The sequence below is a fragment of the Coregonus lavaretus genome, assembly GCF_964263955.1.
Source record: "Coregonus lavaretus genome assembly, chromosome: 5".
NCBI lineage: Eukaryota > Metazoa > Chordata > Actinopteri > Salmoniformes > Salmonidae > Coregonus > Coregonus lavaretus.
Window position 1 is genome coordinate 64110703 of NC_139992.1, and position 22194 is coordinate 64132896.

Sequence of the window (22194 nt, forward strand, 5' to 3'; positions counted from 1 at the left end):
CTCGAGTCTTCTTGGGTATGACACTACAAGCTTGGCACACCTGTATTTGGGTAGTTTCTCCCATTCTACTCTGCAGATCCTCTCAATCTCTGTCAGGTTGGATGGGGAGCGTCACTGGACAGCTCTTTTCAGGTCTCCCCGGAGATGTTAGATCGGGTTTAAGTCCGGCCTCTGGCTGGGCCACTCAAGGACATTCAGAGACTTGTCCCGAAGCCACTAATGCATTGTCTTGGCTGTGTGCTTAGGGTCGTTGTCCTGTTGGAAGGTGAACCTTCACCCCAGTCTGAGGTCCAGAGCGCTCTGTAGCAGGTTTTCATCAAGGATCTCGCTGTACTTTGCTCCGTTCATCTTTCCCTCAATCCTGTCTAGTCTCCCAGTCCCTGCTGCTGAAAAACATCCCCACAGCACGATGCTGCCACCACCATGCCTCACCTTAGGGATGGTGCCAGGTTTCCTCCAGACGTGAGTCTTGGCATTCAGGCCAAAGAGTTCAATCTTGGTTTCATCAGACCAGAGAATTTTGTTTCTCATGGTCTGAGAGTCTTTTAGGTGCCTTTTGGCAAACTCCAAGCGGGCTGTCATGTGCCTTTTACTGAGGAGTGGCTTCTGTCTGGCCACTCTACCATAAAGGCCTGATTGGTGGAGTGCTGCAGAGATGGTTGTCCTTCTGGAAGGTTCTCCCATCTCTACAGAGGAACTCTGGAGGTCTGTCAGAGTGACCATCAGGTTCTTGGTCACCTCCCTGACCAAGGCCCTTCTCCCCCGATTGCTCAGCTTGACGGGCGGCCAGCTCTAGGAAGAGTCTTGGTGGTTCCAAACTTCTTCCATTTAAGAATGATGGAGACCACTGTATTCTTGGGGACCTTCAATGCTGCAGAAATGTCCTGGAACCCTTCCCCAGATCTGTGCCTCAACACAATCCTGTCTCGGAGCTCTACGGACAATTCCTTCGAACTCATGGCTTGGTTTTTGCTCTGACATGCACTGTCAACTGTGGGACCTTATATAGACAGGTGTGTGCCTTTCCAAATCATGTCCAATCAATTAAATTTACCACAGGTGGACTCCAATCAAGTTGTAGAAACATCTCAAGGATGATCAATGGAAACAGGATGCACCTGAGCTCAATTTTGAGTCTCATAGCAAAGGGTCTGAATACTTATGTAAATAAGGTATTTGTGTTTTTTTTTTTTTATAAATTAGCAAAGATATCTAAAAAACAGTTTTCGCTTTGTCATTATGGGGTATTGTGTGTAGATTGATGAGGATTTTTTAAAATGTAATCCATTTTAGAATAACGTAACAAAATGTTGAAAAAGGGAAGGGGTCTGAATACTTTCCGAATGCACTGTATAGTGAGTTCCAGTTTAAGTGTGTTTTAATTGAACAGCTAAGTGAACAGCTTATAATACCGTAATGCTAAACCCATACTCTGGAATGAGGACTTTCCTTCAGGAGATAACATATGTCCTGGAACCCATCAAGCTATCAAAATAGTGGTTTCACAGTGTTATTAATGTCAACAAAAATTGTTAATTTGAACAAAAACAAAAGTTAGCTTAATCAAAACCAAAAATACCACAATTCACAGACAAGAAGTCACTTGACTCATTAGCGTCATGCATAAGGGGGAGTCAAACCAAAGTAAGAGCAGACAGTGCAGTTAGATTATTATGTTTTAGTGTTGGAGATTATTAACATCACAACACACAGGTGAGGGATTGGCAGCCAGGGTCACAGAACTCCATCTCCGCCATTAGCCCGCTTACTCACTTCGACAGTGACCTTGGTGCTGAGAATCTCCTTGGGCTTACGGAGTCCATTCTCAACCTTTGCATCACCACCCTTGCCACTGATATCCTTTTCTGCCCGCTTTCTTGAGCGCAGGGTATTCCATGAAAGAGATTTCCTGTTGTGCCAAGAAATGTACCAGTCAAATCCAGGCTTATTCACAGTGAGGGGAGAGGAGGTGCAGGGGGGATTGAGTGGGGCTAGCCAACTTTATTGAAAGGAAAGAAAATCAAAGAGTGAGATTGAGATCAAGAGAAAGCGAAAGAAAGAGAGACAAATGTACCTCCTTTGGAACAGAATTTTCCAAATAGAAAAGCAAATGTTCATGTTTGTATCACTGTGTATTAGAAATTTAAACACACAAGATGGAGAAGCTATGTAAAATGTGACTTCTCCATACGCTACCATACCTTGATTCTCTTACACCATAGTGGACAGACAATTTGTGTTAAAGCAGCAAAGTTGGTTGAACATATGAGGTCTGACCAACCATTCAATGGCTCTAATTTGTCATGAGATTTTCAATGATGCTGCTTTGTACACAACCAACTTTTGTCGAGGACCGGTGTGGTTAGTAGAAAATTAAAATAAGTTGTCTACTATAATAACCAGACTACGTCAACAAAACGGGTAAAAATAAACAAATCATATAGAAAGTGCATAAAGTGCTGTTGAAAAACTCCTAACCTCTTCACTCCTGTATGTAGATCCCAGAAGTGGTGTTTGTGTTTTGTGAATGTATTTATACACCACCAGGACATGTCCATGAGAATGATGATCACTTTAATAAAGACCACGATTTAGAAATGGTCCATCATTGGGAGGAAATGGATGGCAAGCCACAATTAAACTTGATAAAGATCTTTACAAATTGAATTCAACATTATAAAATAACTGGTTTAACTGATTTTACTATTCATTTTAACCTCAATGTGAGATAAGAATGGAATCTAGGTCTAATGCTGTAAGAGCAATGGTCAGCAGAGAAAAGTGCAGTTTGACTGCAGAGTTGTAGTATTTACCAATATTAACAATGTCACTGATGTTCTTCTAATGCAAACAAGTTCAACTTATATGTTGCCTTGCAAACTCATGCTTATGTCAAAATTGTATTTTACATATTTAAAATGCATTTTAAATGATTAGTTACACTACAAGTACAATGATGAACATTGTGACTATCATTATATTGCACAACCTGACTTCATTAATAATGGATTCTCTTAAATAGTGCAAAATATTTTATACAGGAATGTACTGGAGAGCGAATCAGTAAATAAACCAAATTAACGTTTACAGTAAACTGCCAACATATCTGATAATAATAAAACAAAACAAAAACAAACAAAACCCAGAAATGTTTTAAAAATAAACTAAAAACACAACCTGTACAAATTGCCATAGACAATAACATAAACTTTCTCCACTTGGAGAAATAGGCCTCAGTCCATCATCAAGCCTTTCTTTTTTTTTCAAAACGTGCAAAGAAAAAAACGGTGTTAGAAACAGAAATAAAAGTCCAGACCAGTCAGTTCCACATTGATGTAAGATTTTCTCTGTGCGTCTTCTCTACAGTCCTAACACTTTTCAGAGAATTATTTAATAAGTCTTTACATATATTAACAGAAAATAGGGAGAAAACATGACCCCTGTGTAGTCCAACATTTCCGAGTTAGTTCCCATAAAGGGGGTTGGGGGTAGGGATTGGAGCAGACTCAACTTTCACCTCATCCAATCAGAGCAGCTCCGTGGGTGTGGGGGCAGGGCTTACGGGACACTTACTTGATGCTTGCGTCAGCAGCACTGTCTTTGAGCGTTTTAGTGAGGGGGCCCAGGATGTGGCCTGGGATCCAGCCCTCGGCTGCAGGAGACTGGCTGTTGGCGGGCCGGTAAACTAGGTACATGTTCTGCTGGTTGGTGGCCATGATCTGCACCATCTCACCCTGGATCACACAGATCTCATTCTCCTTCAGTGCACTGTAGTCCTGGGTCACCATCATGGTGGAGGACATGCCGTTACATCCAACACTGTCATGCTGCTGGGGAGGGGATGGGGAGGGGTGTGGAGGTACAGGAAGGAAGATAATTATATTATGACAGTGGAAATCACAACACTGATTCAAACCTGTATGCACATTCAAATAACGATCCTTTCAAAAGGGTCTGAGTCATCACATACAGTACAGTACATTGACTCAATTCCTTAACTCTGACTTCAGTTCTTCTTGTCAGCAAGTTCGAACACAACGTCTCCTGTTGAAATGCGGTAAAACTAGGCCAGCCATCAGAACTAATGTAACACTACGACCTGGGTGTGTCCTGGCAATTGGCTTTGGACAGAACTGGACTAGACTAGACTGGAGTGATCTGGACTAGATTAAACCAGACTGGACTGGACTCACGCTGGTGGAGTCGTAGCTTTCACTGTGTTTCGTGGGGTCGAAGCAGGCGCTACCGTTGGAAGTAGATAGCTCGAGAGGGGTGGGGGTCCTTCCCGGTCCCACCAGGGGGGGCTTCTCTGCCCCCACAGAGGAGGTGGAGAGGGGCCTACTGTTGGAACTAGGAGGCCGGCTGCCGGACGGGTTTCTGGTGAGGGAGTGAGAACTACCCTTCTCCTTCTGGTACTCAATAGGAGACTGCAGGGCTGTGGAGATGGTTCATTGTTACACACACTAGTCAATGACAGATAAGCCACATAATATCTGTGTATTCTGTGTTAGACAGATGAGGACCATGATAGAGGTGAACATAGCATAGTATTACTCTGTGTTGAGGCTGTAGTTATGATTAAACAGGTTTTGATCTAGCTAGGGTTGCACAATTCCAGTACATTTTCTAAATTTTCCAGGTTTTCCAGAAATCTTGGTTGGAAGATTACCTGAATCAGGAGCGAATGAGCATAAAATCTGGAATCCTCCTACTAGGATTTCTTGAAATTCTTCTGGGAATCTTGGGAAAATTACTGGAATCTTGCAACCTTAGAGCTAGCTAATGACAGTAGACGTGTTTGTCAAGCAGGACGTTCTCTCACCAGACAGGAAGTTGCTCTGGGCATCCAGGACCTGGCTGACATGTTGGACCCACACCTGCTTGATGTCCAGGTTGGCTGCCTGCAGGGTGAAGCGCTCGGCCGAGCCTCGACACGACAGCACAAACTTACAAGGGTCGTTGTCCACGTGCTCCTCCAAGCCCAGGTAGCTCACCTGTTACAATGAAACAAGCATGCTAACCCATCAATGCACAAATCATTATCAACGCAAAAGTAGGAAATAGGAAATTGTTTCCGGGACAGCTCTATTAGGAGAAGGTACTGATCTAGGACCAGTTTGGCCTTTTAATCATAATGAATAAGAGGGTGGACCTGTTCCTAGATCAGCACTCTGAGACGGTTTGTAAATGTGGGCCCTGATGTTATTGATTGTGGTCGTGGTTGACGTAATTCACCTTGATGCTCTTCTTGAACTGGTAGCCCGGCGTGGACGAGCCCTTGCGGAGGAGCTCGCTGAAGATGACAATCTGCTCAAACAGGAAGACCCTGCGCTCCTTGCTGCGCGACAGCACGCCTGTGTCCTGCTCTGTCACGAAGAACGTCTCCTGCTGCAGCAGCTTACCCTGGCTGGTGAGCTTACCCTGGGGGACGGAACAGGAACACACACAAACACGGACAGACACACGCAAACACACACTGGATCAGTTACGTCTCAACGTCTATCAACGCTGGAGAATAAAGCAGAGTCAGCCATCCCCCAGTCTGTCTGTCAACACAGGGGTATTACACAGTCCATCAGCCCTTCTCTCCTCACCAGGTCATAAAGCTAACAGCAGACACATATGCTTGGTCTGAAACCAGGGTTGCATCTCAAATTGCACCCATCAAATGGCACCCATAGGGCTCTGGTCAAAAGTAGTGCACTATATAGGGAATAGGGTGCCATCTGGGACGTAGCCCAGGCCATTGTCAAAAAGTGCTTTAATCTCCCCACTGTTACATCAGGCAAGGCAAATCTTTGCTTATCTTAGAGGTCAGAGATTTCATTTAGTCTGAGTGTCGTCAAAGTGACTTTTACTACGGCTATGGAGGAACAAACATTAAGACTCTCTAAGCCATGACCTGTTTGAGTTAATAATATAGCTAATACAGCTTCATGAGTAAATTTTTCTAATTTTTCACAAGCTGAGCATGGATTGAAACAATCCTAAAATCACAGCTGATCTTGGCACTAACTTCCTGTACACGTATGACATAACAGAGGCAATTGTTACTGAGTGGAATATCCTGGCTAAATAAATACAGTGGGGAAAAAAAGTATTTAGTCAGCCACCAATTGTGCAAGTTCTCCCACTTAAAAATATGAGAGAGGCTTGTAATTTTCATCATAGGTACACGTCAACTATGACAGACAAATTGAGATTTTTTTTTCCAGAAAATCACATTGTAGGATTTTTAATGAATTTATTTGCAAATTATGGTGGAAAATAAGTATTTGGTCACCTACAAACAAGCAAGATTTCTGGCTCTCACAGACCTGTAACTTCTTCTTTAAGAGGCTCCTCTGTCCTCCACTCGTTACCTGTATTAATGGCACCTGTTTGAACTTGTTATCAGTATAAAAGACACCTGTCCACAACCTCAAACAGTCACACTCCAAACTCCACTATGGCCAAGACCAAAGAGCTGTCAAAGGACACCAGAAACAAAATTGTAGACCTGCACCAGGCTGGGAAGACTGAGTCTGCAATAGGTAAGCAGCTTGGTTTGAAGAAATCAACTGTGGGAGCAATTATTAGGAAATGGAAGACATACAAGACCAGTGATAATCTCCCTCGATCTGGGGCTCCACGCAAGATCTCACCCCATGGGGTCAAAATGATCACAAGAACGGTGAGCATAAATCCCAGAACCACACGGGGGGACCTAGTGAATGACCTGCAGAGAGCTGGGACCAAAGTAACAAAGCCTACCATCAGTAACACACTACGCCGCCAGGGACTCAAATCCTGCAGTGCCAGACGTGTCCCCCTGCTTAAGCCAGTACATGTCCAGGCCCGTCTGAAGTTTGCTAGAGTGCATTTGGATGATCCAGAAGAGGATTGGGAGAATGTCATATGGTCAGATGAAACCAAAATAGAACTTTTTGGTAAAAACTCAACTCGTCGTGTTTGGAGGACAAAGAATGCTGAGTTGCATCCAAAGAACACCATACCTACTGTGAAGCATGGGGGTGGAAACATCATGCTTTGGGGCTGTTTTTCTGCAAAGGGACCAGGACAACTGATCCGTGTAAAGGAAAGAATGAATGGGGCCATGTATCGTGAGATTTTGAGTGAAAACCTCCTTCCATCAGCAAGGGCATTGAAGATGAAACGTGGCTGGGTCTTTCAGCACGACAATGATCCCAAACACACCGCCCGGGCAACGAAGGAGTGGCTTCGTAAGAAGCATTTCAAGGTCCTGGAGTGGCCTAGCCAGTCTCCAGATCTCAACCCCATAGAAAATCTTTGGAGGGAGTTGAAAGTCTGTGTTGCCCAGCGACAGCCCCAAAACATCACTGCTCTAGAGGAGATCTGCATGGAGGAATGGGCCAAAATACCAGCAACAGTGTGTGAAAACCTTGTGAAGACTTACAGAAAACGTTTGACCTGTGTCATTGCCAACAAAGGGTATATAACAAAGTATTGAGAAACTTTTGTTATTGACTAAATACTTATTTTCCACCATAATTTGCAAATAAATTCATTACAAATCCTACAATGTGATTTTCTGGAAAAGAAATTCTCATTTTGTCTGTCATAGTTGACGTGTACCTATGATGAAAATTACAGGCCTCTCTCATCTTTTTAAGTGGGAGAACTTGCACAATTGGTGGCTGACTAAATACTTTTTTCCCCCACTGTACATGACATGAAATGTACAGTACCTCGTAGCCTTGTAGTCTGCCAAGATTCATCATGTCATTGCACAGCTTGGGGACCTGGGACATTAAACCAACTGCTTTCTGTAAAACACATTAAGAATGGTGTGAGCATTGAAGTAGATATAGCCATGATGATGGATACACAATACAACAAGGTTACAAAATTCCAGTAACTTTCCCAAGGGGATTTCAGAAAAAACAGGTATTTTGGGAAACCCTATACAAGATACAACACATACTATATAGCTTTAATTGCAAATCGTTTCTGTTACCTCCATCTCTTGGCAATCTAGTCCTGCTTTGGAACTATACTTCAAGAAGTCCTGAAAAAAAAAAGAGTTAAGTAATTAATAGGGCATCAATTATTTAAAAAAAAGATTTTGTGTAAATACAGTATATCTAAGACTTGCATATTACAGGGTTCCTTGTATGCTGGAGTTGAACATTTTAGCCTTACCTTTAGAAGTAGCTGATACTTGGTAATTCTCTGAATTGGCTTTATGAGAAAGTCACTTATGCCCAGTCTTGAACTGATCTCTTGCTGTACGCCCTAAAGTAGAATTATATGCAATTAGCATTAGGCTTATTTATAACGCAATAAAATATTCTTATGCAAAGCTGTTCTCAGACTGCGCAAGAATTCTCATAAGTGTGGTATAGCTCACCTCGAAGAATGTGTCATACTCAGCGACGATGAATTCAGACTTGGGCTTGTTCTGGCAGTAAACCACATACATGTGTAGTCGCCTCTCCTGTACAAAAGGAGCACAGTATTAGTATCTTTCCGCTCATTTATTTTCCAGTTCTATGGTTGAAAATGTCGGAATAATTATTTTAACCTCAGTAAGTCACCTATGGTTGTTAAATGTTTTGGTTGTCACCCATGGTTGTTAAATGTTTTGGTTGTCACCCATGGTTGTTAAATGTTTTGGTTGTCACCCATGGTTGTTAAATGTTTTGGTTGTCACCCATGGTTGTTAAATGTTTTGGTTGTCACCCATGGTTGTTAAATGTGTCTAACTTGATGTTCTACAACACCCAGCATCTCATCATCATGTACAATAAAACATGTTCTTACACCACTACATCCAAACAACAAATGGGACACAAGTCACGTACATGTTTTATGAAAAGCTCAGGAAGGTGTTCGCTGTCTTCAAGACATTTCTCCAGCTCACCGACAAAAAAACTGTGGGAGGAAACATTCTCTCAATCACTGTGTAGGGCAATAAGGCAAGCCAAAATAGTGCTATATTCTACTTCATGAGGAGTGCCCAAGTTTGGTCTTCTACCAGGGGTTCCCAACCTTTTTCCCCAGGGCTACCCTTTTCACATTTGAACCCCCCCCCCCCCCCTTTTGATTTTTTATTAATGATTGTTTACAGAGATGGCCTATATTAAATACAACACCAGCTAGATTTTGTTTAATGAGGGACCTAGGAAAATGTTGTTGTTTTGAAGCTCATTTCACGCAAATTCTACATAGCTTAAGAAGACTCATGACATATTTTCGGCAGACAATTTAATGACAATAATAATAATAATAATAATAACAATGATAAGGAAATAAAGTCTAGACCCGATTTCCCCAAATGTTATTCCGCTACCAAATATGTTATATTATGATAATTTATATGAACCCTCGATTTAATTATACATATTCTCCTTTACAAAAAGTGATTTGATCAATTGATAGCAACAGAGTCACATTGTGGTCAAAAGTAGTGCACTACGTAGGGAATAGGGTGCCATTTTGCACACAGACACAATCAGCAGACTGGAAAACGACTTACTCTCTGTGCCAGTCGTAAATCTGGTGAATATTCCCAAAAACGATTTTGTCTTTTCCTTTCATATCTTCAGGGACTCCCTTCTCCTCCATCTTCTTCATGAACTCCTACAAGGGAAAAAAACATCAGACCGAATTTAGGTCGTGGACTTGATATGACTCGTCACAGGAAACATGAGAGTCCGATAATAATCAGCATTGTAAAACTATCATGCGGTGGAAAAAGAGAATAGGATTACTACATATGGTTGAATTCATGGACTGCATCCCAAATGGCACCATATTCCGTATTTAGTGCACTACATTTAACCAGGGCCTATAGTGCACTATATAGGGAATATGGTGTCATTTGGGACGCAACCCTGGACATGAGAAAACCCCTATGCACTTATCTCACCATGTAAGACAAAACCATACTCAAATTATGTTTTCTGTACTGTACATAAATATGGTCATAAGTCAGAGAGCTTCTCTGTGACTTTGACATAAATACCGAAGGACACAATGCAAATAGGACGACAACAAGGGCACAGCCTCGCTGCTATTCCAACACAAAACACTTGGTTGCATCCCAAATGGCACCCTAATCCCTATATAATGGCACATAGGGCTCTGGTCAAAAGTAGTGCACTAAATAGGGAATGGTGTGCCATTTGGGACGCAAGCCTTGGAGATTTATGAGTTCTAAAACTAGAGCAGTGACTGGTCACATTCTCCAGTGTTACTAGGACACCACTGTTACCTCTCTCTCATGCTCCTTCCGCAATATTGAGGCTGAATAGTCCCCTACTAGGATGAGATTGTTGTCAACTCACCTCCACTACAATCCCCAAATCCTTGACATAGTCCTTCTCCGTCTGTACCAGCTCATTGAGGACAAACCTGAGGAAAAGGACAAGTGTGTTCAGTGACCTGAATACACACAGGAGGCAGCATTTCTCTGCAGAATGAACCACCTCTAAATGCAGTAATGTTACAAACAAAGGGACTTTAACTTGGGAGTTTCAAGAGAGCCAAGGGCCCTTGTTTGTGTGCCACATTCTCCAACCTTCTCTCGAAGTGTGCACTTGAACACTCCCCTTCATGGACTTAAAAACATTGGATTGGTGTAATCACTGGCTGGATGGAGTTTCCACCATTGTTAAATCCATGATGGGGAGTGCGCAAATGCACACTTCGTGAGAATGGCGGAGAATTGGGACTCAGCCAGAGGTTTAGCTACATGTCTCGTACATGCGTCCACGCAGAGCTTTGGCCTTCTGCTCCAGTTCAGGGTTCCTGGGCAGGGCTGGGCTGGTCTGCTCTGGAGGAGTCAAAGTGGTGAAGCTGGGATAGGCACCTGGCTCCAGATTCTGACAAGGTAGAAGAGAGAGAGGACATGAAGCCAGGGCTCAGAGGTCAGAGGTTACAGTCATACAGTCCAGTGCTGTGAAACAGGGAGAGGGAACTGATGAGGAGATCACTCTGCTTCAGATCACTCTGCTTCAATGAACCACATAATAAATCTATGCATCTCAAAAACACTGTTCGATTGTAATGTACTCTTTTGGAAATGGCTCCACGTGTACAAAGCTGAAAGAGAGTTGATCAAAGCATTGTCAAATTAACAAACATTCACAAGGAAGCTACTGTGCATTAGATGCTTGGAAACGTATCACACGATTTCTCACCTGACGCCATTCTACTTCATCTGTTTTATTTTATCTGTACGTGACAAGAGAGGTTGTGTCTGAGTCCCAAATGGCACCCTATTCTCTATGTAGTGCACTACCTTTGACCAGACTCTGGTCAAAAGTAGTGCACTAGACAGGGAATAGGGTGCCATTTGAGACGCGGTCTGTGTTCTATCATCCACATTGAGAAAGGAAGCTATGTGTTAACTGTCCTGCATGATAACATGAACATCTGATGAACATCTCAAAATGGTGGCTCCCAGTCAGCATGACATGGTTGGCTAGTGGCCTTTGAGAAGCGGAAGTTGGAACGAGTAGATAACGTCAAGAGGAAGAGAGGGTTAACTTAGAGATGGTTAAAAGATAGTCACCGACTGTTAGCAGTGTGCAAAGACAGCGTAGAAATGACAATTGCTCAATGCCATTTTGTATTGCATTCACCTTTGCACTTACCATCTTAGTTTTGACCAACTTTTCTATTGCACTGACAAGCTCCGCAGCGCTGGGGACATCGGCAGAGCCCTGACGAGCAGTAAGCAATGCGGAGGACTGTAAGGCACGGTTTGGGAGGAAGGGAAGGAGGGAGGGCGTGTTAGCAGCAGGGAGGAGGAGAAACGGAACAGGGACAGGGAGACAAAGGTAGTTATTAGTCTGGACCTTTGAGTAGCTACAAAAGGCAAACTTTAGTGGAGCAATGTGAGGTGGTTGTGGAATTATACACAAGCTACATCAGTTAGTAGTAGGCCAGAGACAATTAGGGGTCAAAGTGTGTGTCCCAAATTATAGTGCCCTAGTTTTGACCAGAGCTCTTGGTCAAAAGCAGTGCACTACAAAGGGAATAGGGTGCCATTCGAGACACAGACAGTGTGGTGTGATCTTGTATATAGAGTCAAGTGCGAGAGTGAAAGTGAAACAGTGCAACAGTGTGTTAGTTAGTCAGGTCACAAACAGTGTAGCAGCTCTTCCAGCTGTAAACCAAGCCAGTGCACATAATGCCTCACATTCATCAGGGCACAGCAGACACAGACTCCGCTGTAGACACATCTGGTAGTTTGTGGCATAGTGTTGTACTGTACATATAGGCAGCAGAGGGGAGGGGGCTGCAGGTGGACACGTCTTATGAGCCTGTGCTGAGTGACATAACAGATTGTCTGCGACAATAAGGTTCTTGAACACAAGTCCATTAATCGAAGGGAAGACATGCTAAGGCTGAGTTCCTTTTTAAATGTTTTTGTTGTATTTGGTTGTTGTTGCTAAGGCTGAGTTCCAAAGGGCACCCTATTCCCTACATAGTGCAATACTTTTGACCAGAGCATAACAGGGTGCCATTTTGGCCGCATCTAGAAGTTACTCCAGAGTGAGCTAGGGTAGAAGAGGTACTACAGTGTCAGAGAGAGAGGGTGCAGTGTCATACCTTCTCCTCCTGGGATGAGGGGTCCTTGATGATCTCCATGGGGGGTGGCAGGGGGGTGTGCGAGTCGTCCTCAGGCTCCTCCTCTCCTCCACTCTGCATTCCAGAGGAGGACTTGGACAGGGTGCCCTCCTTTCTGCCCCGCTGTAGGGAGAGAAAGGATAGAGTCAAGGGGGGGGGGGGGGGGGGAGTAGGAGGAGTTAATGTGGGCCATTGTCCCGGGGTTCACAGGGGTGCCCTGCTCCACCACAGTGCCTCTCTGTCTCAGAATCACACTGGGAGCCACACAGCCACCAGCCAGCCAGTAGGAAGTCACTGCAGGGGTGCGTCCCATTTGGCACCCTATTCCCTATTATAGTGCACTGCACAATTATAGAGAATAGGTTGCCATTAGGCACGCAAACCTATCACAGTCGCACTGATCGGCGGGACCAAATCATGTGGGACACTTCTGTGACCATTCCTTTAGGCTTTTTTATCATGGGGCTGTGCTTGAAGAGAGAACAAGGAATCTACTTTTCTGTTACTGTGAAATTATACTGTAGCTGTCTAATAACAAATGGTGAATATGCATTTTTCTCACTTTTCTATCCTTCTGGGAGGCATCTAAAGCATTTACATGCAACAGTGGCTACAGTCCAGCACAACATTGCACTGCTATCCATCAATTAAATGGGAAGATATACACTAGTACTACACTGTGATGCCCATAGTTCATGACTTGTGATTAAACCAACATTGCACATGCACCCTGTAGAATGGTCCCATGGTTATTGGGCTAGGATGTCATAAGATAACAGCTCATACTGTATCCTTGGGAAACTGCTCCTCCATAAATGGGAGGGTCTAGAGATTCTGAACGCTTTAGATAAGCAATCCTTGTAATTAACATTTTCCTGCAGGTTCAAGAGAACAGTCTGATCTAGAGGAGAATCCCATTGGTTTGGATAACAATGGGTTAAACTGGTGTTGCCTGAACTGTACCTCTAAATTCGATCCATTCACTTAACCCTTTGTAAAACTAAAACAGCCTGAAAGAAGCACAAGTCCACCATAAGCGGTCCCTGTAACCAATTACTGTATGTACAGAGACGCGCTGGATGGAGAGAGAGTGAAAAGAGAGAGAGAGAGGAGGCTGAAGAGGACGCAGAAGAGAAGGTGATTGTTACCTCGTCTACGCTCTCGTCCTGCGAGAGAGGTGGAAAGAGAGAAGCGAGAGAGAGGGGGGAGGGAGAGAGAGAGGGGGGAGGGAGAGAGAGAGAGAGAGAGAAACGCTGGTGGAGAGGAGTCAGAACGCTCGTTACCTCATCTATGCTCTCGCCGTGCAGGGCGCTCTCTGGCGGCCCCAGGTCGATGCTCTTGTGGCCGTCCCTTTTCTTGTGTTTGTTGGGTAATTTCTTGATGCTGCTGCCGTGGCTGAGGCGGCGCACAGGGCTGGTCAGCCACTTCTTCAGGGTGTTACCCGAGCGCTTCGGTCCCGGAGAGCTTGAATGGATGGAGCTCTGGGAGGCCTGGGGCTGTAGGCTGGCCACCGACTCGGTCTTCACTCCCTCGGGCCCACTGACCGAGTAGTTCTCTTGAAAAAGACGAGACAAACAGCATTTTAGATTTCAGAATTCCACCTTGACAACATTCTGTCATACACACACCTTTAGAGTACCCAAATATTCAGCATGAGCCTCTGAGTCACACACTAGTTCTCTCTCGTTGGCTTTGGGTGCGTCCCAAATGGCACCCTATTCCCTATAGTGTACTACCTTTGATCAGAGCCTCATGGGCCCTGGCCAAAAGTAGTGCACTACATAGGAAATAAGGTGCCATTTTGGATGCAAACTCTGTCCATACACAGAGCCCTTAGGCCAAGTGCCAGCTTTCTGTACTAACTATCCCTTAGTTATCCCTTGCTGTCTGACGTCCACAAAAAAATACCAACCTTCCCAAAAGCATAGGGTGAACAGTACACAGTAATTTGTTTATTAACATTGCCCAATGTAATACAGTGTAGGAATGTAGCCATTTTTATACCAACAATGCTCAATGTAGCCTAATACTGTATAGGAATGCAAGTCACACAGTATGTTCAGGACACTTCAACACAATAATTTATGAGGTGCCTCGGTTTCAGAACACAACATACCTCCTTTTGTCCTTTGATATGATTTCTACAAACAGTGCCTGTGAGAAAAGTTTTTTTTCCCCAAGATATATTCCAGTGCGTTAGCTGATAATTATGCAATTTTCTCTGTAAATATTTTATGCTGATGTTTGTTTTAAGCCAGTAAAAAGATAGTGGAAACGTTTACTGCACAGTTGCTTTTCTTACTTTTGTTATGTTAATAAACTGCAGCTTGTTTCATAATGGCTAATAAGGTGGACTAGTTTCGGCTGTTGCTAACTATTTAACCAAGTTGAAGACGTACAGTGCCTTCGGAAAATATTCAACCCCCTTGACCTTTTCCACATTTTGTTGCGTTACAAAGTCGGATTAAAATGTACCCTAACTTGAAGTAGGGTACACCATCGCAAAACATTTTGCAACAGAAAACAACAAAAAATGATTTTCTCCCGACTGAACACAATCCTGAAGTATCGTCAGTATTACTAACTATAAAAGCAGAGAAAACATCCATCCACTGAGATAGAAAATAGCTTGATACTAAAGGAAACATTTTGCCAAGCCATTGAGATGAAAGGGGAGATATGTTTGTGCTGTGGAGGCAGGCCCACTGTTGACCAGGTGAGCCAGGTCAAACAAAACAAAAGTCTGTCCATGCTGTTGAAAAGACCCAGGATGTTGTTATCAGCCGGTTAGGGAGATATGTGCTGCTCCAGTCAGCCCTATTGTGGCAAACAAAAGAGGGAGAATAACACCTCTCGCGCCCGCGAGCGATTGTAGACCGGTCGAAAAAAAATTGAGTTAAGCAGTGAAAGGAAGCGCAACAACCCAAGATGTTAATGTGGGCTAATGGGGAATGTATGTATTAATATACATGGAGAAACTGTAAAGTAGTTACTGGGGCAGACAGTTGCATCTGTTTAATCTAAAGGGTTAAAAGTTCATGACTTCCAACAACAGGGTGTCCTGTACAGTAGACATCACCCTGGTCAAGAAAGCAAATGGACTTTAGGTCCTCTGGTAGCTATACGGTAGACAACGCCATGCTCCAATATCCTCAGTGGTCTTCATTTTGTGTGTCCCAAATGGCACCCTATTCCTTATACTCTATAGTGCAATACTTTTGACCAGAGCCCTATTGGCGCCCAGTCAAAAGTAGTGCACTATATAGGTAATAGGAATAGGGTGCCATTTGGGACACATTCATTGACAGGAAAATGCAACGTGGGATAGCGTAGCCTGTGTTGCTGCTGACTTGCTGCTTCTGTGCTAGGTGACTCATTATGGGGAAGTGATCTTGTGGAGAATCATGTGGACGAAGCCTGTAGTTAGATATTATAAAGTAGATTAGCTCAGCAGCCCACAGGGCAGGCTGAAGGAATAGATAGTTCAGGACTTTGGCAATGAGGCCCTTTGTCTACATAAAAATGGTATCCACAAGTTAATCTGACTCTGGTAAAGTACAGTAGATAAAGGGCATTAATTTACCAAAATCCTGAACTATCCCTTTAACTGAGGTGACTCACAACACAGCCTCTCCTCTCCATGTGGAGTCAACTGATGAAACGGCTCTTTGATAACATGAACACTGCTCTTCAGACAGGCCTTCTCCATGGGCCTTTGTCTGAGAGAGAGCACTCAAACACTGGGCTGCATGGGACACGTGTGTGCACTTACATTTATGACTTGCATAGCTGCTGTGGAGCATAGTGCTCCAGGCTAGGCCTACTCTGTTCAATAACCGCCATACATGAGGATTACTATTCCACTTCAAAGATATTTGGTCTGCTTCCCAAATGCCAGCCTAATTCCATACACAGTAAATTGCAGCATAGTCACTACTTTAGTGCACTACTTTAGACCAGAGCCCTCGTCAAAAGTAGTAGACTATGTAGGGAATAAGGTGCCATTTGAGACACAGATTTGGTAACATTCGCTGCAGGCTGTCTGTGGTGACAATCTCACTGTGACTGGACAGTGGCTTGTTGAGCTGGCCTTGTGACGCCACACATGATTGCCTGCTGAAAAGCACTTCGGAGAGCAGCGCGTAACACTGAGGCTTGCTGACGACAGCAGGCACTCTCATGTGCTGCAAAAATAGTGGCGCTCTTGGCCGGCCAATAGGCGCTGCTCTTTGTACACATGGCCTGTGGCCCAAAAAGGCACCCTATTCTCCTTTATAGAGCAATACATTTGACCAGGGCCCATAGGGACACTCATAGGGCTCTGATCAAAAGTGGTGCACTATATAGGGAATAGGGTGCCATTTGGGACACAGCCTTGGTATCACATGGTCCTCTTAAGCGCCTTAATTTCCCACCTCGCAAGCTTAATGGCCGCAATAAGAGAGATCATATTCTCATTCCTCACTCGGCTGTCTCACCACTACCTAGTGCTTTCGCAGAATCAGCATTTTCTATCACACGCCTTCTGTTTTCACTAGAAAAAGCCACTAAGAATAATCCCTTCATACCACAAACGGGGTATATTATATCCAACCCTATAAATATTCAGGGTAATATTATGTTGAAATAATATGACTCCTCAACATGAAATCAAAAGGTTTGTAGAACCTGCTCTGATGGTGAATTTAGTCTAAATGTTGTATTATCACTTTATATTTTTGGACGTTTTTATGCTTTGGGACCACTGCTCCAGTTAAACTGTCTGACTGTTTAAAACGCTTGTGTGAGTTATTATCGCATGGAGTAAACAGAGTATCATATTTCTGTGTCACCAACAGTGATTAAGTTGTGTGATATAGAGCCAGTCTCACACAATGGCAACCTGTGGAATGACCTTGAGAGTCGTTCCATGTCATTTCAGCAAGCCATGACACCCACCATCTCAGATTGTTCTGAAATCATTTCTGTAGTTAGAAACAGATAAGATTAGCATTCCTGCAACATTATTTTGTTGAAATATAATTTGATCTCTGAGAAATTAATAAAATGTATTGCACCCAAATTGGCCATTTTAATTTATAGGATTCATATAAAATATTCAATAAATAGTGCCCAACATCCGATTTGGACCAATCTTTTTTCTAACAATGAGCAAGACATGAGGAATCAAAATAAATTGTCAAAAGCCACCCACCGACCCCCCCACCCCACGCCAATCCCACCCTAACAATAAGTATACAGTATAATTTCTCTATTTCTGACAAGTACTATGGAGCTGCAGCGCTGAGTATTGTTTCTTGATCCCATGTAATGTATTCTCAGTGAATTTGGTGATGTTTTTTTTTCTCCGGTGTTCAGAGAAATGTGTCATTGAAGTTGTTAGTCTCCCGAGTGGCGCAGTGGTCTAAGGCACTGCATCGCAGTGCTAGCTGTGCCACTAGAGATCCTGGTTCGAATCCAGCCTCTGTCGTAGCCGGCACACAATTAGCCAGCGTCGTCCAGGGTAGGGGCGGGCATGGCCGGCAGGGATGTAGCTCAGTTGGTAGAGCATGGCGTTTGCAACGCCAGGGTTGTGGGTTCGTTTCCCACAGGGGGCCAGTATGAAAATGTATGCACTCACTTAACTGTAAGTCGCTCTGGATAACAGCGTCTGCTAAATGACTAAAATGTAAATGTTAGGTTTATGGCCCATCCTACATCCTGATATTGCCAGGTTCTGACCACTAGATGGTGCTGTTCCTACTATTGTTAAAGGCATAGTTTACTCAAATTACAAAATGACACATCGGTTTCCAGTTTATGGACAAGGTATGACAGCAACCCATGCTTTGATTTTGTTTTACAGTTCACCCAAATTGGATTTGTTGTCCACTGTTTCAAATACTTTAGAAAATCTTTTTAGCATTTGTGGCACAAATCCAATGCAAGTCAATGGTGGAACGACCCTATATTAGCATTTTCACGCTTCATATCCATATTATCTATAAGTAACATCATTTTAGATACTTCAGGATGATTTAGACATGAAGCGTGAAATATAGGTACCATTGACTTGCATTGGATTTGTGCCACAAATGCTAAAAAGATTTTGTAAAGTATTTGAAACAGTGGACAACAAATCCAATTTGGGTGAACTATCCCTTTAACATTGAGGGGGGGGGAGGGGTTCTTTAAAAAAAAGAAATAACCTGGAACAGCACCATCTAGTGGTCAGAACCTGGTAATATCAGGATGTAGGATGGGACAAAACCTAACAACTTCAATTACTAATTTCTCTGAACAGGAGAAAAAACTTCACCAAATTCACTGGTAAAACATTACATAGCATGAAGAAACAATACTCTGAGCTGCAGCTCCATACTACGTCAGACATAGGGAACTGATACTATATACTTATTTATTTATTTTATATTATTTATATACTCGTTGTTGGGGTGGGATTGGTGTGGGGTGTGGAGGTCCGTGGGTGGCTTTTGACCATTTCTTTGGATTCCTCATGTCTAACTCATTGTTAGAAACATGTTTGGTCCAAATTGGATGTTAGGTACTATATTTATTGAATTGGATGTTAGGTACTATATTTATTGAATATTATATGAATCCTATACATTTTAATTGCCAATTTGGGTGCAATCAATTAGCTTCATTTCGCAGATATCAAATTCTATTACAACAAAATAATGTCGCAGGAATGTGAATGTTTCTAACAATTTCAGAATAATCTGAAATGGTGTCAAAATCCTCTTTCTTGTACTTAACTAGTCTCAGCTTCAGAGTGCACAAAAGAGAAAAAGCAGAGAGATAACCATTCCCAGAAAGAGTTTCTCCACCAGCATGCTGTATCGCAATGACTTGAAGTGATTTCTAATTGAGCCAGGGTTGACAATAGACTGGGGGAGACAGGGGCACGTATTGGAGCAGGCCGGCAGCTGGAACATGTGAGCGGTAAAAATGCCTGAGATGTTTTCTGTTGAGGACCCACAGTGCCCTAGCAACCCCTCTGAGAGTGAAGCAGGCAGGAAGGCCAGTCTTCACCTCAGTGCACAGGGCTGGAGAGGCATGGAGGAGAAAGAGGAGGTGGAAGAGGAAGAGAGCACCTCAAGGGCAGTATGTATCCAATGTCTGATTTAGGATCAGTTTAGCCTTTTAGATCACAATGAATAAGATTACATGGACAGGGGGGAGTTAATCCTAGATCAGCACTCCGACTGAGGCGCTTGATAAATACTGCCCCTTGATACATACTTCCCCAGGCTTCCTGTCACCCTCTCAGGGGTCCATTGCTCCTGGCCACAACTCAACAACACAGCCTTCAGGCTGCTATCACTCTCAATACACCTGATTCACCATGCGCACCGCACATGAGAACAATGGCTAACAGTGTACTGCTCTAGTCTACACACAAACTCCTCCATGCCAGCCTCATGTCTGTTTTCTAATCGTTTTTTAATGACTACCTGTCCTGATATGTGGTGTCAAATATGGAGCAACACAGATCCTTAGTACAGTATGCCCACATTTAAAGATGTGTACAGTGTGGAATGTCCCACGGGTGGACATATTCATTAAAATACATTAATTAAATTAAAGAGAATCTCTGGGGCTATGAGCAGTGTCTGTTCAGAAACGAGTTGAATTAGCCTGAGAATCCTCTACAACTTTACACAAGTCACCATACAGCTAGTTATCCAAGTAAGACTGTTCACAGAATGTTCCTGCAACTTGCATGTGTTATTCTACTTGCCACAACCGCATGTTATCTTCTGGAAACTTCCTGAAACCATGGTTGCGTCCCAAATGGCCTTCTAAAAGGCTAAACTGATGGCACCCTATTTCCTATGTAGTGCACTACTTTTGACCAGGGCCCATAGGGCCAATTGGGACGTAACCTGTGACTGAGATGCCCTGTCAGCAATGGAACAAATCAGCAGAAACTTGTTATCAGTCGTTTATCCGTGAGGTATTTTTTGTGTCTACTCCTTGACTATTCTTCTTCACTGTCATGTCATCTGACTTCCAGTAAACAGAAAGTTGAATTCCTTGCTTGCGTGCAACTGAAGGTCCTGCTTTTCCTGGTACTACGCCAGTGCTTCGGTATTTCTATTGACAGACAGGTTTTATTTCTTCATCAGTCCATCAATGTAACTCACTTTGTGGCATTTTTATAATGTGGAACGATTGCATTCCATGCATATCCGAAGAGTTTTCGATTCTCTCTACAAGCTACCTCCTAAGTGTGGGTTACATTATCGGCATGTCGGCGTCCATTTGCTGAACGAGCAAAATGTAAACCCATAAAGGATTTAAAAACAACAACAACAAGAGCAGTAATGACCCAGACATTGGATAGTTAGTTAACTCGCAGCGCAACAATTAAAGGAGAGAGCCATCCCATCCACATTCAGACAGACCTCTCTAAAGTTCCCCCTAAGAGTCATCTTCAAAGAAACTTGTTGTAATGCTTCAGATGAAATAACATTTGTGGCTAATTTGGTCTTCAAAGACACCAGCGGTGTTACTATCTACCCTCGACAAGAATCTATGTTCGAGGGGAGAAAAATCTGATTTTCACGTATATTATCCCACATTCTTGAGAGACATACCATGACAGAAATGTTGAAAATGAAAATCCATGACATTTGTAACACTTATTAATGAACACCTCACGTGTTATGTAATTCATAGTAATGCATTCAACGTGTATGAATGGGAGCCTACTGTGCTGATCCAAAAAAGTACCTATTTTTCACACAGCTTCATCCCAATCCCTCTGACTCTCTGCATCCTCTTGCATGAAGACAGCATAATGATACAATAGCATACAATAGCAGTTGGTGCCAGTGCAGCTCTCATTGAGTGTTCACCATTGCAGCAGCTATCTCTCTTATCGTTCACAGCCCAGAGATGCTGCCTGAGTTAATAGATAATGAGTGAGTACTTAAGGTCACATTAGTGCACAGCAGAGAGGCACTTTGCCTCTGTCCCCTCTACAGCACCAAGCCTTAAAACATCAGCAGACAATTAAACACTGGAAATGCAAATGCCATGCAATATTAAACAGGATAGATTTTTCAGGCTGTCAGCCAGCTACTATGAAGTATGTGAAGTCAGATACAAGCTTTCTCTCACAAATGTTTGAGTGAGTACCTCGGGTCACATTAAAAAGCGTTAGAGACAAACTTTGCCTCTGTCCACGCTACACAGCAAGAAGACACCAAGCCTTAGTGAAAAATGACAGCAAAGGAAAGGAAAGGAGAGGGAATAGAAGGAGAGGAAAGATTCCTGTTTGAACGCGAGTGATAGAGTGCTGCATTGTCCCACTAAGATTCTACACAATAAATCCCCAAAAAATCCACAAACAAGTAAACGCTGGCAAGGTAATGCAATCTTAAACAGGAGAGACTTCTAATAGCGTCAACCAGCTACAGTATGCAAAGTCAGATACAAGCATTCTCTCACAAATGTTTGTAGCAAATACAACTCAAATGGTAAGCAACATCCCTGACTGATGTACAGATAAAAGTATTGCTTAACAATATTCAAGATCTTCATTCCTAACCCTGGACTTGTGGCGGGAGCCCAAAAACACACATA

The 22194-nt window shown here is 43.2% G+C and overlaps 1 protein-coding gene across 4 annotated transcripts in view; it reads right to left on the reverse strand.

The window, feature by feature from the left end:
• LOC311130047 (kalirin-like) overlaps nucleotides 1-22194 on the reverse strand; it is a gene marked incomplete at both ends in the record, with an annotated part of 358304 nt that overhangs the window by 14569 nt on the left and 321541 nt on the right. The window contains 16 exons of one of the 4 annotated variants that reach the window (XM_084162670.1): nucleotides 1774-1909; nucleotides 3574-3827; nucleotides 4218-4435; nucleotides 4823-4994; nucleotides 5236-5421; nucleotides 7710-7787; nucleotides 7979-8029; nucleotides 8164-8256; nucleotides 8372-8458; nucleotides 8826-8895; nucleotides 9500-9603; nucleotides 10311-10377; nucleotides 10729-10847; nucleotides 11622-11717; nucleotides 12583-12723; nucleotides 13884-14155. In XM_084162670.1, the coding sequence (XP_084018796.1) occupies nucleotides 1774-1909; nucleotides 3574-3827; nucleotides 4218-4435; nucleotides 4823-4994; nucleotides 5236-5421; nucleotides 7710-7787; nucleotides 7979-8029; nucleotides 8164-8256; nucleotides 8372-8458; nucleotides 8826-8895; nucleotides 9500-9603; nucleotides 10311-10377; nucleotides 10729-10847; nucleotides 11622-11717; nucleotides 12583-12723; nucleotides 13884-14155 (2144 nt within the window). Of the gene's footprint in view, nucleotides 1-1773; nucleotides 1910-3573; nucleotides 3831-4193; nucleotides 4436-4822; nucleotides 4995-5235; nucleotides 5422-7709; nucleotides 7788-7978; nucleotides 8030-8163; nucleotides 8257-8371; nucleotides 8459-8825; nucleotides 8896-9499; nucleotides 9604-10310; nucleotides 10378-10728; nucleotides 10848-11621; nucleotides 11718-12582; nucleotides 12724-13883; nucleotides 14156-22194 lie in introns of all 4 variants that reach the window. The other 3 variants (XM_084162669.1, XM_084162668.1, XM_084162671.1) reach the window with 3 other exon arrangements.